The following is a 19,642-nucleotide window of genomic DNA, read 5'->3' on the forward strand; positions in this document are numbered from 1 at the left end:
GTAATTCACAGAATCACTACAGTTGCCTTGTAGCAAATTTCCTCTTTACAAGAATATCATGTGAAAACCTTGTGTAAATAACCAAACAAACCAGCCCAAATCAAAATAAAAGCTATCTTAAAGAGAATAGTTGGGCTATTCTTATTTTCAACCTATCTGTAGAAATCTTGTCTGTATTATGCGTAAATGCTTTTTTCACCATCCTAAATAATTTATTTCACTGGGTTATATGGGTGTATGAAGATCTTTTTATTGCTTTGATTAAAGACTCCACAATACTCCTGAGGTTCAATGCAAGTCATAAGTGGACATCATAACTACAATGCTCCTGGCTGGTTACAGAGTTGAGAAATTAGTTTCTGGTAACATTATCGCCTTTTATGATTTATTATAGCTGCTTCCAAAGTGGAGCTGTGATTCCCAAACTGGGTTATCAGGCTTACAAGATCAGAAGAAAGGTAAAATTGGGGCATCCAGCCAATGCTGGATTCATAAATCCTCTCCTCATAATAACCAGAGATAAACTCTTGTACTCATAAATGCGGTTCTCTAGACCATGAGATTAGTTGTGCATCTTTTATGGCAGATTCTGGTAACCTGACAGATGTAATTCTAATCCTTTAAAGGGGAAAGGCTAAGCATGTGACCTTTTACTTCCTCTAAAAGATGTGGCATCTTCTGCTCCTCGCTTATTATCTATGTAGGAAGTTTGCTTTCTGTCCTGGGCTTGCTTATGGTACTTTTAAGATCACAGACCGTTTGCATCCACTTGATGTACTAGTGTGTGCTGAACGCACCCCTGTTGTCACACTCAAATACTGTGTGTCAGGAAAGGGGCAATAGCTTTTTAGGACTCTCGCAGCTGAAAGTGAATATGAAATGCGACGAAATCTGTATCAGTCCAGTTTAGGTCACATTAGAAGAATTCACCGTGAAAACAGGCTTATGAGCATTTACAGGCAGCAGCTGCCTGCTACTAAGATGTGGCAGGTAACAGCGGAGAGCCGCATGTCTGCCCCACCTGCTGTCAAGGGACTGCTTGCTGCAGGACTGGAGCTGTGCCCCTTCCTTTTCTCCTGCATACGCCAGGGCAGGCAAGGTGATATTCTATGCTAAGTCAACATGTAGACCTACCAGTTACCTCAGTAATTATTTTCCAAAGCTCAGAGGCTTACTTACTTCACCTGAGTGTATATAGTTCCCACAACTAATAGTTAAAGCTAGGAGTTCCTGTAAGCAGTGCCATGGAAAGGAGTGGTGCGGGAAGCATCATACCTGCAGCTTTTGATGTTCCAGTCCAAGTGACTGGTATGCATTTACAACTGGACTGAGCAGAGGAAGCCTTTGTCAAGTCTAGAGCAATGCTGAAATTTTGCACCTGAATATGTGGCAAGACACCAGAACTGTTACCCAGTACTCAAGAAACTGGGTGATTTTTTTTTTTTTTTTGTGGAGGATTTTTGGTTTATGTTTGTTTTTTTGGCTAAAGGGGCCATGGTCATTTCAAGAGCACAAAGAAAAAGAAAGGAGAAGCTGTATGGGAAGTTCCTTAATGCACAGAAGCATGACATTTTAAGTAGTTCCTGATTTTAACTGGGGTCATTATTTCTAATCAAGGCTTGTCAGCAGATTTCAATTCATTTAATCTGTGTTGAAGAGTGATCTTGGAAAGGATTTATAATAAAACAAATCACAGTAATTTAAAAGTGTTACAAGAGATGGGAGAAATTTTAAAAAAATGGGAGGTGTTTTGAGGGATGGGTCCCAAACAGGATTCATACATGTACCTTCAAGTACAAACAAACAAACCACATACCACCCATGCCACTCCTCATTCTCCCGTATACCTCTAAGGAAGAGGAGCAGGAAAATTAGATTGTAGGAAAATTAGAATGCAGGCACACATAGACAGAGAATACAATCTGGCTAGGTATAGGATATCTAAGTATAGGAGTAGATGCAAAAGCCTTCTGAGAACAACCCCTGCCAAGATAAGATTCTCCGGTTTTTTTGGAGAGAAATAAGTGGGGCAAGTTAAAGAGGATTTTGTCTTGACAACCCCCAAGACAGCAAGTAAGATAGCCCATGACAACTTTCCATGAAGAGACATGTTTGAAGAATCACTTTCAAACAAAATTTGTAAGAAATCTTTATGATAAATTCATAAATTAGTAACATAATTCATGTTATATTCTCTTCCTTCCCTGTCTGGACTCTTGTTCATCCCTCTGTCCTGCCCACAAATATTTCTGTTTCAAGCAGCCAGACAGCAGAATGGCTGAAAATGGATGACTCCCACTGCCATATTATTCTGCCCAGTTACTGTCTGTCTATTAGGCTGATGATATAAACTTATAACCTTGGCAGATGTATATATATAAAAAATACAATCAAGCATGACTAAAAGATTTTTTGAAAAGGTAGTCTTTGGTTTTATAGCAACATTTTTAGGCAGTGCCAACTCCCTGCAGTCTCTGTCTTTGAAAAGAAATTGGGGCCTTTGCCAGAATTCATGTTAACTACTGCTGGCAAAAACCTACAGGCAAACTGGCCCTTTATCTGGAAGCAGCAGCTGCAGCACCACATTTCAGAGAAACTGCATCTCTGTATTTCATCACCTTGCTCCCACAAGAGCAGCTATGTTAAACATTTGTACTCTTGCAAAATGCATATCCCTAAAACTAAAGAAATATCTAACAGGCAAATATAAAAAGTCTGGGAAGATGAGAGACACCTTGACAGGTTATATGAATGCTGCTGTTAGGATAGTTTATGTTTCTACATTTGCACATTTTAGTAAGATAGGACATATTCCTAAAGGGTTGACCCATATTGAATGAAATGCACATATCTTCCATCTGTCACCACGGCAGGGAAATACATGTGATATGTATTATGAGATCAACTAGCCTAGCTGGAAAAAGAAACACATTCCTGTGTGCACAAGCCTGTTTGGGCTTCATGCTGTCCCATGGCTGAGGGATGGGAGAGAACAAAACTGATTGAATTAAAAAGTGCGTAAAATAAGCTTTGCGCAATTCATGTCCACATTTTAACTTTTCCTACTGGTGTGTTTCCAAAGAGAGATAGAGATTCTTTCAAACCATGAATGTTCTGCCTTAGCATGAAACGGTCCCAGTTGCTATATGCAATATTGCACTTACATTGTTTAATATTGGATAGATGGACCCGACTGTCCAGTTTTTATCCATGTGCAAAGTCCAGCATAGCTATGTGGGACTGCAGGTTGTAAGGTCAAGTCCTGAATTACATACTGCAACAATTCTACTGCACTAGAAGATTAAATGAAGGGTCCTGCCACAAAAGTGCAATAATTGTGTAGGAACTGCCACAGACAGCTGTGGACAGCCATTGTCTCCTGTGCTGAATGTGAAACTTACTTACAAAATTGGCTACTGCTTCACTCTCCCTATGCATTTGGCTAACAATATCTGGCATGTAGGCATGGAGGGAAAAGATCTGGTAATGCAACTGGCTGGCCTGACCTGTCAACAGGCTGTGTCTGGTAAATGGGATCCCAGGCTGGGAGAAATGCTGCTTTCAAGGAAGTGAGCAGGGCCAGGGGCCTCTCTCCCACCTGTGCATGAATGTGCTGTAAAAGAGGTGTTCTTTTTGCTACTTAGGCTCAACTTCTCTATCAGAGACTTAATATGCAGTTTACATACTCATGTTTAAATATACAGGGGCTGCAAAGCTAGGGAGAAAAAAAAAAGTGAGACTTCCTTTAGATTAAAGGAACTATGAGACAGAAATAAGGGAGCATTTGAAGAGTGTTTCTCCAAGTATTAAAACAGGAAAAGTTTAGCTAGCTTGATATAGGTTTCTTCAGAAGTAAAAAAAATCCACAAAACAACTGTCTGAAAATGTTACATAGAAAATGTGATTCTTGCTCTAACTGCTCAGGGTGTTACAGACACCTTGAAAAGTTCTTTAGGTGCTTTAGAGGAGTCTTGAAAGCTGGTGCCTGTTGTAGATCTTGATCACTTGGGGAGAACATTTACCCTTGAATGTCTAACTCAGGTTTTCAAAATGTGTCTTGGGCATACAAATCAAGATGATCAAAGTACCTAAGGAAAAATGTAAAGCTGTTCTTTCATTGTATGAATGTATCCAGTATTTTCACCCATATAAATGAAAGCGTTGTCTTTTCCCCACCTGAACCCTGATGGGTGGTATTTGCTTTTTTTTCTTTGACAAAGTCTACATCTCTAATACTATTGTTGCAATCCATAAAGTACAGTATATTCCTCTTCTACCTGCGTATGCAGTGCATGACACCACCTAGCCTGCAGACAAATATAATTCAGAGGATTCAGAGAAAGGTAGTTCCATTTTGCAGTACAAGCAAAGGACAGCGTGGCATGGGTATGGTAGTTGCAGAAAGTGTCATACCATTATAGGAAATCAGTCATAAAACAACTGCATGTCAGTGGTTGCAAGAACTAGAGCATATGCTACCTAATTTTGCAGAATGACATAGGTATACTTCTGAAATTTAATATTTACTCAGCTTCTTTTCAGAAACCTGCAAACTGTCTTGTTACACAGTGGGATTATTTAGAAGTAATTGCACAAATTGATTGTCACATACAATATTCCTTTAGTGCTTGAGAAGTACTCTCTCAGCTGCAGTTAATTTGGGCAGTAGTGCCTAATATTTGTTAATTAAAGATTTATATTCCCTGTGGATTATCCTGTGTCTTATTCTTCACTTTGTACACTGATGTAAATTTGAATTGGTTATGATTATGTTTCCTGTTAAATATTCAGAATGAAGTTATTTACTCAAATAAATGCTTTAGTCATAATCTGGCTGTTTAAAATAAGCTGAAGTCACTTTTCAATGTTATTAACATAGAGTTAAAGTTGCCCTGAGGTGCCTCATGCTCTTCCAGAGTGTTTTGTGCAGTGACAAGTCTTTGAAAAGCAAAAAAATATTATTTTAACAGGTGCCTCAGATGTATCATGACACTTTCTGTGCAGGGCCTGGCAGTAGATGCTGGAAATTATCTGTATGAAATCAAGGTGTGTTAATTGCATGAAGTGTAGTTATGTTGAATGAGGTAGGAATGATAGGGGGACTAGTAGGAACAGCTTGGTGAAGCTGTGGTTTTGATAGAAAGACAACTGTAACGTAGAGTTAAGATCAAAGGAAAGATGCACTTGGCCTGCCTCGTTTTACTGTTTTATGCGTTGTCTTAAAAGTGTTCAGATACTTGTTGATATAGGCTTGTCAGTACTAAGGTGGGCTACATAGTACAGTACAAGTTGGGGGGTGATTGCTAGGTAAATCCTTTTCCCGTGGGAATCTGTGCTGGTGAAAGGAATAGTCAGTCAGTCCTACCTACAACTCTTGAAGTCCTCAGATACAGTAGTAGGGCATGCACAAAGTAATCTCATGTTTCCTCCATAAGGCATGTGGTAGTCACATTCAAAGCATTTTTTATAAGAGGAATACTATTTAAAGTAAAAAAAAAAGTGTGTTTTCTCTAAAGTTATTTTAATATAATTAAAGCAGAGGCTGCAGATTAAAGCTTTGATCTGAATGTGAGAGAACAGTGAACTACAACTATTTCAGTTTGCTCATGCCCATTTCAGCTGGCATACCACTTACAGGCACACCACTCCAGGAAGCCACTAAGCCATGAAACTTGGATCTCTTATCAACAAAAGCGTTTTAATGTTTCTACCCAAATCAGCCATTCCAATCAGTTGTTTGCTGATCCTTTGATTTGCCTGTTCCTAAGATAACACACTTTCCATATTTAATTGTTATGAATTTTCATATACATCAGTGGGGCACTTTTGGGACCAGCATAGATGAACTGGAAAATGGATCCCTCAGTAGCAGTTACCTAATACTTATCTTTTTGGAAGTTAATTGAAAAGATTAGCCTCCCCTTCTCTTTCTTGTAGTCTACAGTTCTCAAACAGCTTTTCTTAAGGAAGAGCCTTGATGTTGGCACTGGCAGTCACAGCTACAAGTAAGAGAAGGACAGAGGGCTTTTCTGCTGTCTTGGAAAGGAAGTCTTAGCTGACATTGAAATAGCAATGGCTTCAAAAGTGCAGGAAAGAAGAAAAAAAAATAATGTGAGCCTTTTCCCTGTTTACTGAGGGAGCTATACACAGCAAGTGTGTCTCTCATAGGAGAAAGTGACTTCTAAAGATTAATGAATTCAGATTCATGTTACCATGAAGAGAGAAAAAAAACCCTGTTATCTACATGCACAGAAGGGGAATATGAGGCACAGGCAGGATAAGACAGCCTATAGTCACATAGGAAAGCTGTGGCAGAATAAGAAATAGGATACAAAATTTGCCAGTCATTTCCCATGATCTCCTTACTTACCTCATTTCCCCCATAATGGGGGCTGGGAATGAATTTAGTTCCATATCTTAATACTAGAACCTCACACGGGGGAAGGGGCGAGAAGTGTTCAGGACTGTCGTGCTTCCCTGAATAACACAATCTCTGAGACAAATCCTAAAATGCTGAAGTGTCTTAAAATGTCTGAAATTATTCAACTTCATTAGGATTAAATGTTCTGAAGACTTCATGATGCAAAGTGTGTGAAATAATTTAGAGATGAAAAGGGAACGGTTTCCAGTTTGAAGAGATTTATTTTGAGTCTTCAGACAATTTTTTTATTATTTCTTGACATACAACTTGTAATCTATCAGCATGAAAAGCTCCAGAATATAAGAAAATCGAGTCTTAATTAGTATGTAGATGGAAAATTATAAACCCATCCTCCTTCGTCCTCTACACTGCATTTGATTTGACAGCATTTTAAAGTAATTAATAGAACTTGTCTTTTTTTTTTTTTTTTTTTTTACTTTTACAGTATTATATCAGTATTTCCCATCTTTTGGTTCACAAGCAACATATTGCTCACAAGATCTGAAAATAGCACATGTGGCCACGCCAGTCATTTGTCCTTACAGCCCACATTAACAGGAAGCATAATTAGGATGTTGCCTTTATCATGTTACTTGCTCCACAGCTTTCCAAGGATCAAGTAAAAGCTGAAGGCAACTTACTCATAAGAGTAAAACTGTTTGAAAAAAATAACTCTAGTCTGGACTTGGGGAGAGTAATTGTGGTGGGTTGGCCTTGGCTGTCTGCCAGATGCCCACCCAGCTGCTCTCTCACTCTCCCTCCTCAACTCAACAGGGGAGAAAAATAAGATGGCAAAGCCCATTGGTCAAGATTAAAGGCAAGGAGATCACTTACCAGTCACCAGCACAGGCAGAACTGACTGGAGTTGGGGAAAATTAATTTAGATTAATTAAAAAAATAGAGTAAGATGGTGAGAAACAAAGACAAAACTAAAACCAACTCCCTTCAACCCTCCTTCCCAGGCTTATCTTCACTTCTTCATTCCCAAGTCTTCCACCTCCTCTGCACCAAGCAGAGCAGGGGGACAGGGAATAGGGGTTGTGGTCAGTCCATAGGAGTTCCTCTCTGCCGCTCCTTCCTCCTCAAACTTTTCCCCTGCTCCAGCATGGAGTTCCTCCCATGGGATACAGTCCTTCATGAACTTCTTCAAAGTGGGTCCTTCCCACAGGTTGAAGAACTCCTTCAGCAATGGACTGCTCCAGCATGGGTCCCCCACAAGCAACAGATCCTGCCAGGAATCCTGCTCCTACATGGGCTCCTCTCCATGGGCTGAAGCTCCTGCCAGGAGCCTGCTCCAGCAGAGGTCTTCCCAAAGGCTGGAGCTTCCTTCAGGACATCATTCCCATGTGTCCTGTCACTGGATACCAGGCAGAAGGGATCACCACCTCCCTCTCCACTTCCCCTCCTGTGCTGGTTTTGGCTGGGATAGAGTTAATTTTCTTCATAGTAGCTAGTATGGGGCTATGTTTTGGATTTGTGCTGGAAAGAGTTTTGATGATAATACAGAGAGGTTATGGTTGTTGCTAAGTAGTGCTTATACTAAATCAAGGACTTTTCAGCTTCCCATGCTCTGCCAGGTGCACAAGAAGCTGGGAGGGGGCACAGCTGGGACACAGCTGACCCCAACTGACCAAAGGGCTAATCCATACCATATGGTGTCATTCTCAGCATATACAGCTGGGGGAAGAAGAAGGAAGGGGGCGACGTTCGGAGTGATGGCATTTGTCTTCCCAAGTAACCATTAGGCGTGATGGAGCCCTGCTTTCCTGGAGATGGCTGAACACCTGCCTGCCAATGGGAAGTAGGGAATTAATTCCTTGCATTGCTTTGCTTGCATGCACAGCTTTTGCTTTCCCTATTAAACTGTCTTTATCTCAGCCCACGAGTTTTCTCACTTTTACCCTTCCGATTCTCTCCCCCATCCCAGCAGGGGGAATGAGCAAGCGGCTGTATGGGGCTCAGTTGCCGGCTGCCATTAAACCATGACACCTCCTCAGGAAGCTGTAGAGAGCAATGAGTTCTCCCCTCAGCCTCCTTTTCTCCAAAATAGACAAATCCAAAATCGTCAGCCACTCCTCACAGGACATGCCCTGCAGCCCTTCCACCAGCTTTGTTGCCCTCTTCTGCATACATTCAAGGGCCTTCACATCCTTCTTAAATTGTGGCCCAGGACTGCACACAGTACTCAAGGCGAGGCCGCACCAACGCTAAATACAGCGGGATAATCCCCCCTTTTGACCGGCTGGCTATGCTGTGTTGGATGCACCCCAGGATGCGGTTTGCCCTCTTGGCTGCCAGGGCACACTGCTGACTCATGTGGAGCCTGCTGTCAGCCAGCACCCCCACATCCCTTTCTGCAGGGCTGCTCTCCAGCCACTCCTCTCCCCATTTATAGTTGTGCCTGGTGTTACTCCATCCTAGGTGCAGAATCCGGCATTTGTTCTTGTTAAATTTCATGCCATTGATGATTGCCCAATGCTCCAATCTATCTAGATCCCTCTGCAAGGCCTCTTGTCCCTTAAGAGTCAACAGCACCTCCCAGTTTGGTATCATTGGCAAACTTGCTAATGGTGCATTCAACTCCTGCATCCACATCATTGATAAATACATTGAACAGAACTGGCCTTAGAATTGAACCCTGAGGAACACAGCTGGTGACTGGTCTCCAGCCAGATGTAGACCCATTCACTACAACCCTTTGAGCTCTGCTCCTCAGCCAGTTCTTCAACCAGCATGCGAGGAACCTGCTCATCTCACAGATGGAGAACTTGTCCAGAAGGATGCTGTGAGGGACAGTATCAAAAGCCTTTATATAGCAAAAGGTATCATCTTACAGTATATACACTTTTACGAATATTCCTTCACTGTCTTTAGTACTCATACCCTTTAAGCCAGAGAAGACGATCTGCAAATTAGGCAAGTTATAGTTGAGTACATTACTGTTTTGCAGTCCTCACAGCTACTTGCTCTGGTGGCAAGCAAGCTTTTCTTTTAAGTATTTGTGTAGCTGTAGAGCTGCTTATTCATTCAGAATCTGCTGTATAAATGCTTGACGGTCAGGTGTGTTCAACAGGGTGGCTGGGCAGCAAAGAAGAAGGTAGCCTCTTTGCTCTGCCTGGGGCTGCTCTGTGCCTGGAGGGCAAAGGTCATACTCTCCCTGACGGTCTCTGCAGCATGGGCTGGGACAGGAGGGGACCACAACAGCCTACAGGGCAAGGCTAGGTGGAGAGCGGTGACAAAAGACAGAAACACCAACTTTCCATAGGGATTTGGAGGACCCCAGAGTCCTGAAAGTCTATGGCAACTCAGGAGGCCAGTAAAAGTTTTTCAGCTCAAGATGAACCTAAATGAGAGGACTGCCTTGCCAGTACGGTGGACAAGGCAAGGAAGGATTCGTGTATGAATCCTTTAGTTTCAGTCTGTCTCCATTTTCTCCATGTTTTCTAAAAACTTTGCTCTATCCTAGTTTGTGTTCAAATGAAAGACAACCTTAGACATTCAAAGCCACTTTGTTGTACAGGTGGAACCACTCGAAAATTCTCATTAAACCAGGGTCCCATTATAATTTGCATTGTACTTTTATAGGTTATATACTCGCTGCTTCTGCCATCTTGCTGAGTCACAGTTCTTTCAAAAAAGGCAATAATGTTCTTTGCTTAACATGCATTTATTATTTGTAGTCCATTGCCTGAGTATTTTGTACAGCATTTTGAAGGGACTCATTACTGGGGATAGCGATATCATTAGTGAGCATACCAGCTGAAAATAACTGAATAGGATGATCTCATTTTATTTATAGTTTCACAGATGATAGGATTTAACACCATAGGCCAGGGGCTAATGTCAAATTATTTTCAACTACAGTCAGTAACTTACAGTGAATTACAGTAGGGACCTAAACACCAGAAAAACAAACAACCTCCCTCCCAACTATCACATTAAGTCTTCTTGTATTACAGCTTTTAAAAAGCTTAATATCTCCCTAGATAACAAGAGAAAGGTGGAAGGAGAGCAAGAACCCAAAACTTGAGTCCCACTCCAAATCCAGACCCCATTGACCATAGGTGCTTGGTAACTGTTGCAGACCTGTGCATACAGCACAGCATTTCATTTTTTTCTTTTCTGAGATGTCACTACAGTTAACTGTATAGTTTACAGTACTTTCTTCCTTACTGATGTGAACCAGCTTTGCTGGTTGGGTCAGCTGCACTCTTTTTCTCCTGTAGTCCAAACTATTTTTTTATGGCAGGCCACAGTGGCTCCAGGAGCATGAGACATCACACATGAGACAGGCTGAATGGTCAAAAAGGAGTGCTACGTGTACACCAAACTTTGTAATTGCAGAGGGTTCCTAGGCAAGATGTGCTTGCATGGGCCTGCCCAGCAAGGTCTGCCTCTGGCTATGAAAGGAAAGTGCAAAATATTGCTTTGTTTTTTCTTTGTCAGATTGGAAATACTAAATCTAAAACGCAGATCTGGGAACTGGTTTCCTCTCAGTATATCAGTTTGATACACCAACCAGAAATCCAAACGCCTCACACTGGATACAAACATTTAGCCAGGGAAGTGATTTCAACTGAACAGCAACTTGTCATCAAGTTTAGCATCTCCTGCTGTGTTTCAACAAAGCTTATCAGTAGATTTTTGAATTCCACTGAGCTGCTGAAAAAACTATCAAAATCCTGGGCCAATGCCCGTTTCCTGAGAAATCTGTGTGCCATGTTCAGTGACCTCACCTCTTTGACACCATTTTAAGGTCTGCCAGAAAGATTTTTTAATCCAATTGAATGTTTTTGTAGCTTGCAGTAACTATTAGTAGGACATTAATAAAGGAATTATGAAATATCATTCACAGATACAACATTGTGCTAAGCAACAGAAGTATAAGATGGTACTAAGTAAAGTGTCTGCAAAAAGCCAGGTCTACAACAATCAATACACTGTCAACCTGTTGGACAAACATATTTCCGACAGAACTACAGCTTTCATCTTACAGTGAAATTATTTTGACCAGATTTGATTGTTTCTTGGCATCTTTCTTTGCCTTCTTCAATCATACTGTCCTAACTCTCAAGGATGCCAGTCCTGGGACTAGGTGCAATTCTATATTTAACTGGCTTTTCCATTCTTAAGGAGTATTACTGTGATTATCTTGAATTAAAGCTGTTAATGTTTTTCTAAAAAAAAAAAAAGGATAGGGGATTGATCTATCTGACCACAATACCATTCTTTACAGCTACAATCTCCAACATTGTTCCAAATACAAAGCAGAACATTCTACTTTTTCTACATTGCCATCTATGGTTTCACCATCTGCATCTTATTGTCAAACATCTGTTATCAAAGAAATGCTCTCAGTGACTTAGTTATGCTGCTGCAGGCATATGATGTGTATATAGTACAATAGTTTGCCCAGAACTGTTTTTGCTGGGTCCTTTCATTGTGCTGAGCAATTCAGAGGTAAGTCATTGAAACATTACAAGATTACACTTACAGGGAAATCTTCAGCTCTTTGGCATTAGCTCTGAAAGCTGTGGATTTAATATCCCATGCTACCTGCATGCGATACTGTACTCTGCTGCAGCCAATGCTTAAGGGCAAGGTCACATTTGTGCTCCTTAGTTTTCAAAGGTGCTAGGTACTGAATATGGATGTATTGTCCCACCTGTGGCAGGCAGCGTTCAGCGAGTTACACTGATGTTTCCACCAGTTACGCTATAAAAGCCAAACCTTCACATGATGAATTGACAGGGGTCTCTATCATGATCTGAATATAGGACCTAAGGAGGCCTAATTAATTGTTTCTTTCATTGTAGTGGCCATTGTTATGCATTTAATTTTCCTCATCAAGAACCTGTGGTTACATTTTAAATGTATATTCATTGACATTTAATTTCCATGTTTTAGACTCTATTTAAAAGCACATTCACCATGAAAAATGCTTTATCACCACATCTACCTTAAATGACTTCTTGCGCAGTGTAACTTCTGTTTATGGAATAATGGCTTTGGAATTCAGTAAGGTATCTTTCAAGAGAATTTCTAGTTTTCATTAGTACTTTTCATTTTTTTAGTTTAAGAGAGTTTCAAATAATTATAATAGTTGCTTTAAGCCTAGTTGTATTTTTAGAAGATTGAAACTTCGTTTTTGCATGCTCGCACTGCATTCTGTACATATAGAATATGTAAAATTAAATTATGATCAATGGCACTACAAGCAACCACTAATTTTTAGCTTTAACTCTGCATTTTTGCATACATCTGATAGGTGTTACCAAATGAAAAAGAAAAGGCTTTTGGTATTTAAAAGGAAAAAGCCTTTATATTTAGAAACTCTCAAACAGCTTTGTTACTGGCTACATAAAAATACTTAGGAAGAACCCCCAAAGTTGAAAAGGTCAGCTTTGAACTATATGAAGGGTCATATACATGTGCCTGGGATCGAATCCTGATCTCACTGTAATGAATCAGAAATTTGTTAGTCATTAACTTAAAAATGTATTTCTCTTCTGTGAGTTTGTTCCATGAAAGCTATCAGATTCATCTTGAACAAATGCTGCTTAGCATTTTAGAGAGACAACAATTTGCACCATAAGCTTATCCATAGACACAGATCCTATACTCACTTAAAATTCAATGACAGCAACTGTTTCAGATACAGTGAGCTCAAGGCTAAAGCCATATTCTATAGTATGAGACATTTAGATGGGCATTGGCAATTTAAAAAATGTAAGAGAACATAAAATGTACAAGTCCCAGGTTATAATAAAATCGAGCCTTAGTCCCAGGTGGTAACCATACTGAGGGTTATAAAACCCTACAAATTTGAGGGATTTTGCATACTGAGTAAGACCATCTTTAATTGATGATGGGTTAAAAAAAGTATCGGTAGAAAAGTTTAGGCAATTTGAATTATTTTAGAGTTAAAAAATGCTTTGGAGGACTCTGGGAAACTCTGGATTGGTTTTCTACCTGTGTTCTCTTAAAGTAGTCAAATCAGCAGCAACATATTTTCGGAAGTTTGCAGAGGAACTAATTACAACAGCACCTATGCTAAATTCCTGAAAAATAATTACAAAGAAATTGGAAAATAAAAAATAAAAAAAACCAAACCAAAAATCCAAACAAGAAAAACAACAATTCGCCCCCTGCCCCCTTCCCATATTGCAGGATCAAGATACATTTCTTATCTGAGTCAATTCCTTGTATGGTAATTTATTGTAATGTCTTTTACCTTAGAAGAGTACTACCTATAGCAATATATAACCCAGCAACAGCAAGTTTTCAAAAACCAAGTCACAGAAGTCTTGATCTATGGAGACAAGGAATTTCCTCCTTTTTCCTCCTTCCAGAAAGAGAAGGATAGTATTTTAGATTAATGCAAAAGGGGCCTTTTCTATTCATACAGTTGTTACCCTTCTGAAAGAACACAAGCTCAATACTTGTATTCAAGCAATTATAATATTATTGTCCACTTCACTTAATATGGGAAATTTTAATAGGAAGATGTGTGGTAAGTACTGCTGTCATAACCGACATGGGACAGTTGCAAAATAACCATCCCCAAAGAGTGCAGAACTTCAACCGGTATCAAATGGTTAAAGTTATATGACAGTGACTTACTAAGATTAAACACAGAAGGTATAACATAAATACTGTGCCTTTGCAGTTCTCTCAGAGGTCACCTGCATACTGACAACCTGAGGTGGAAGTGCAGCTTCACAATAGCAGAAGGCAGTGGAGCTCAGTAAGAGGTGCCAGCAGCAACAGGTGCTTCTGCTACACCACCAGTGAAACCCTCTCCCAATATACACAACAGCCAAGGAATCACAATACCCTCCACGTACGTTGTGTATTGTGCTGGTATTGGCTGGGATAGAGTTAATTTTCTTATCTCAACCCACGAGTTTTCTCACATTTACTCTTCTAATTCTCTCCCACATCCCACTGGGGGGGGAGTGAGTGAGCAGCTGTGTGGGGCTTACTTGCCAGCTGGGGTTAAACCACGATATGTATGTAGGTAGTATGTGCATTTTACTAAGATTGAAAAATGTTTGTTATAAATTTCTCATTAATGGCTATCATATTATACAGTTAATATAACAGATATACTCCAGCTGCCATTACTAACTTGAGCAAAGCAATTAAGGCAGTAACTGTACTTGACTCAGTATAACAGCTATGAAAATTCCCTCTGCTCTAACTAGTTAGTACCTTAAGAAATATTTTTAAAATATCCATGTTATGCCACAAATTAAAAAAAAAAAAAATTACACAGTCCACCCCCTTTGATAAGGGGTCCCTCTCTCCATCAGTCAGTTGGCAGTAGATACTGCTTGCTTGGCTTTTAGATCCCATGTCTTTCATTTCAGGTAGAGCTAGAGCCTAAACAGTAACCTAAAAATGAATCCCTCTCATTACACTCTTGAAGAACAAACACAGCATCACATGGAAGTACATGAAATAGTAGCTGTGGGAAGGTATGAAAAGGGCATGAAAAGATTAAAAGGAATATTAAGTTTGAAAGATGTGATGGTTTTATAAATAACGTGGATGAAGAGAAAAATCAGCAGGCAGGACCAGCAAGCCTCTGCATTCATCAGCCTGTAGCATTGTGTGAAGCACATGAAGACACAGCAAAATATGAAGAAGTAGGATCCTTTTGCTGAAGGCTGACAAACTGATTCTGTGGATCACAAAATCTAGTAATGTAGTTTGCTTGCTATATAGAGTTGCCCAGGACAGTGCACTTACATACTGGGTGAGAGTTGATAAGTCATGGACCATCTATAACATATGCTAGTAGACTGAATTATTACCTCTTCTGTGGGTTGTCTCTTTAAGAAACCGTAGATGTTAAAAACAGAGATAAAATGGAAGTACTCCTAATTCCAAGATTAGTACCTAAAAAAAGAAAACTGAGCAGAAAATAGGTATTCAAAAGTTACAGCTAGTTTGAAGTTACAATATAAGAAATTAGAATAAAGCTTTTGATATATTACATTTCAAAATAATATCAATAAAATGTTGTTTGCAAAACCGGCAAAAGCTATTTCTTGGACTAATAGCCTAAAAGTGCTAAAGCAAAAGTATAGATTTCCAAAACGATCTAAAGACTTAAGTGTTTTTTCCAATGGAATTGATAATCTAGAATTAAGTGTCTTAGTTATCCTGTTCACTGCATGTAGAGGATTAGGAACCTGTAGAACAAGATTCACAGAAATCAGTGTGCTCTAAACATACTTATCACATTGGGCCTCAAATGAGAGACAGCAGAGAGCATCTGGTATCTAAATCCTACTGGAATACATGTGATGGAGTACCAAGAAGCTTAGAGTTGTTAAGATTTAGGTTCTGCTCATGCCTAAAAGTCCAAAGTTATGCTTTGGGGGGCTGAGCTGGTGAAAACTCAATATGATGGGATTAGGCACCAACTGAGTAGCTGTCTGCCAACCCCGGGTTAGAATCTGGCTCCAGAAGTATCAGTGCATTTTAGCTCAGGATAGAAGTGACAGTAGATAGAAAGGGAGAAAGATTCTAAAGAAATAATTTTGAAGTGAAGAGGAAAGAGAATTTAAGCCTAGCAATCTACATATTTAGACTTTTTCAGAAGGGTCTCCAACTTTTTTCATTTACTACAAATTCAGTACTTTATGTTGGTTTGTTTCTTTTCCAGAAATGAAAAATCCTGAAGGTAGTATCTTGTCCTAGTCAGTCTGCCCTGCCTTTGTAAACAGCAGGTTATATACTGACCTCTGTTCCTCCACATCAATATTTCTAACAGTCAGTGTCTCCAAATGGAGAAACTGCTGGGCTACAGTAAGCTATTTGGCACCGTTGGCTGCATGCCGACTTGTCAGCATCAGTGCTCCTTTGCATTAGACTGAAGCATCAAGTAATAAACTATTTACAGTCTGCTCTTTTTCTATCTCCTAAAGGGTTTACTCCTTGAAGAGGTGAAAAAATTGATTTTTCTCTGTCCAGTAGTTTTCATCTTATACTTGTGTTGCATAAGTACTGTTCTGTACCTAAGTTGCCATTGGAACAAGAATCATTGATAATTGAGGAGCTTTTGCTTTTTCTGATAATGTTCAGATTTGAAGTTTATTCTGTTTTCACAACATACTCCAGCAATAGGTCTTAAAGCAAGACAGTACAAAATTCAATTAAAGTACAATTTGAGAAACTTATTTGAGTTCAGCTAGGTGAAGAAGGCCTGGAATTTCTCATTAACCTATGACATGCTCTAGTAAAAATTACCTTGAATACCCTACATTTTTATTATAGGAATGACTTTTCAAAGCTGAGTTGGGTTAGGTTAGACATGTATGTAGAGCTATATGGACAAGAAAAACAGATAACTGCTGCATTCCTTTTCTAGCAGGGACTCTTTTCTGCTCTTGGATATGACAAGAGAGTTGTAAGTATCCACCAAACAAGGAGGCTCTAGCCTACTTTCTGTAGTATGAAATCATTTAAGTGGATTTAATTTTCAGTCAATTTCAGAATTGACTCAATTCTTTTCACAAAATTTATTTTCATTTTTGTTCCAAATGTAAGGTCACATGAAGATTGTCTATGTAGATTTCATAAAAACTGTTCAAATATATTTATTGGTTCAGTTTTTCCTTTTAAAGCTAAACTTTAAAGCAGCAGGCAGCAAAAGATATCAAATATATATTTTTTTTATACAGCTAAACTCTCACAGTGCTTTGCTGTGATTTTTAGTTAACTCTCTCTTCCAAGTTTTGTTCTGAAGTTATTCTGTATGCAACTGTCCCAAGCAGAAAGGATGAAAACTCCATCTGTCTTCTCTTCCTTGATTTTTTTACTAAAAATATGAAAAAATATTCAGCAAAAAGAGCTAAGCAAAAACCCGTTCCCATTCCTTACCAATAGGAGTCTTTGTCTAGAGTAGCTTTGATAAGTGCTCATACTTTTTTTAAATTTACCTAGGATAAAAAGATAAGTAGAGAAGCATTCACAGTTTTGAGGTAGTGGAATGTACTAGGATTTGAATTACTTAAATTATATGAAGTCACAAGAGCACAAAATAACTTTAAAATATTTTAATTCCGGAATATTGAATCAAAAAATCACACTCCTGAAATTCCTCCTACACAGCTTTTTCTCTGGTGTCAGACCTCTGGTACAGCTTACATTGATTTTTCTGTAGACAAAAAAGTTGATTACAAGGAAAAATAATAATCATAGCAAGGTGGTTTATATTTAACCTTTATCTTGCACATAGATCAGAACAAGATGACAAAAGTAAGACCATGCGTACATTGAACGTTTTGTATTTGCTGTACCTTTGTCTTTTTCTCATTACTAAAGTTAATTATTGTTCAATTAACGTCATCCTCTAGGTCATTACTAAATACATGAATTACACTTGTTTTCATGTTGAGTCCTTGTATCAGTACATTCATTGCTGTGAGTTTGTCTGATATGAAAAAAATTTATTCCCTCCTCTATACTGCTAATGAGGCACTATTTTCTTGCTGTTTCCATGAATTGTCTGTGCTGTATAGTTACATGAGTTTTGTTCAGATATCCACTTAGACTGTGTCAGAAGAGACATATAAACTTAGTTTGGTGTTCTCTACTTGACAATCTCTGCTAACAATTTTTCCTTAGATACTTACTTCCTGTCATTAGAAGATAAATTTCTTTAAAAATACCAGCAACAGACAAGTTTTTCAGTGTTCCCTTTACTCTGTTAGCAGTTCTGCCATATTTGAGCTTTAGATACCTATTGTTCAGATAATTTCATTGTATCCAGTCCTCATCTGTTTTAGACAAGCATGCTATACCAACACTTTCATAAGGAAGCCCAAACCCTTGCTATTCCTAATGAAAAACTGTTGCAGAACACTTTATTAGTCAGAAACAGTCCTCTAGTTTACAACCTAAATATGTTTATGAGCATTTTATAACCATTTGGCCTTCTGTCAGCAATATCCATAGGATTTTTCCTAATATGTCATTCATGTGTTTACAAAGATCAGTTGTATCCTTTTTTCTCTTTCATGTTGCTAGGCCAAAAAAGTGATGCTCTTCCAGACTCTTCTTCAAATATAGATCCTTCATTCCCTTGATCATTCTAGTAGGCTTTCCCTATGCCTTTTCCAGTTTCTCTCTTAAATTCACTGTCTAGGCTGTTATGAATACATCAAATTAATCTTTATTCTGTGCATTTCAGGCTTGATTCTAACATTGACCTAAGTGTACTATTTCGAAAATAAAAGATGCTTAATATATTAGCATCTTAGTGCAAGTAAGAGAGAAATGTCAGAATCAAATATGCAAAGAAAAATAAATGACAGCTTATTAGAGAGAATTATTATTTTGAACTGAGTCTGGGATTCTTCTTACACAAAGAACTGTGGTAAGCAAGAATACTCAGCAGAGAAAAACTGTACTCACTCATAAAAACAGAATCTGGAAGGAAGTGAATTGGTTAAAAAGGAGGGAGAAAGGGTGTAATAAAAGCAGTTGCTTTCAATCTTAGTCCTTCTCTCTCAGTTTTCACATCAAAACTTTAATTTTTTCAACTTTTCAACTATCACTCTTATTTTCATGCAAGTGTTTGTTACCCTTAGCTTTCTGGAAAGTTGGAACAGAGAATGTATGACTATATAAACAAACAAAAGGCTTTAAAATTGTGGCTCAGAGCCAGTCAGAGTGGCAAGATTGTAGTGATCAGTTTAGACAGATGCACATTTTCATTTTAGCTAGGGAACTAATAACATTGCCATTATGCAAATCAATGACCTAGAACCACTTAGAACACAGACAAGGGACAGCTGAGAGGAATGGCATCATTACGGGTCAGCAACTGCGCAGGCTCCCTGCAGTCTGATTGGGTGAGCTAATTCTAAGTGAATTCTTAAAAAACTTTATTAATATTTAATATAAACATGTAATCTAGTATTATGGAATTAACTCTTTATAATAAATCTGTCCTGGATTTTCAGCCTTCCATGTAAAGTTTAAAAAGAGTAATTCCTTGTAAGAGATCTCTTTCCAACTTAGTATGAATGCTAATATCTGGTTTGAGTTTTCAGAGAATGCATTGATGGTCTATCATCTTGAATAGCAAAATGAGCAGCTGGAATACAATTTGACCTTGTTTCATCATGTGCAGAAGTGAAAGATCAACATAAACCTACCTCACCACTGTTCAGCTGTGACTGCATATACGTCTTTAAACTTAGC

General features: G+C 38.8%; 1 protein-coding gene across 1 annotated transcript in view; it reads right to left on the reverse strand.

The window, feature by feature from the left end:
- Window positions 1–6,835: 6,835 nt before the first annotated feature.
- LOC140651468 (uncharacterized) overlaps window positions 6,836–19,642 on the reverse strand; it is a 70,736-nt gene continuing 57,929 nt past the window's right edge. The window contains exon 8 of the mRNA XM_072860940.1: window positions 6,836–8,209. Coding sequence (XP_072717041.1) covers window positions 8,163–8,209 — 47 coding nt within the window. The 3' untranslated portion in view covers window positions 6,836–8,162. The remainder of the gene's footprint in view (window positions 8,210–19,642) is intronic.

Source organism: Ciconia boyciana, chromosome 4 (genome assembly GCF_034638445.1).
Source record: "Ciconia boyciana chromosome 4, ASM3463844v1, whole genome shotgun sequence".
Taxonomy (NCBI): domain Eukaryota; kingdom Metazoa; phylum Chordata; class Aves; order Ciconiiformes; family Ciconiidae; genus Ciconia; species Ciconia boyciana.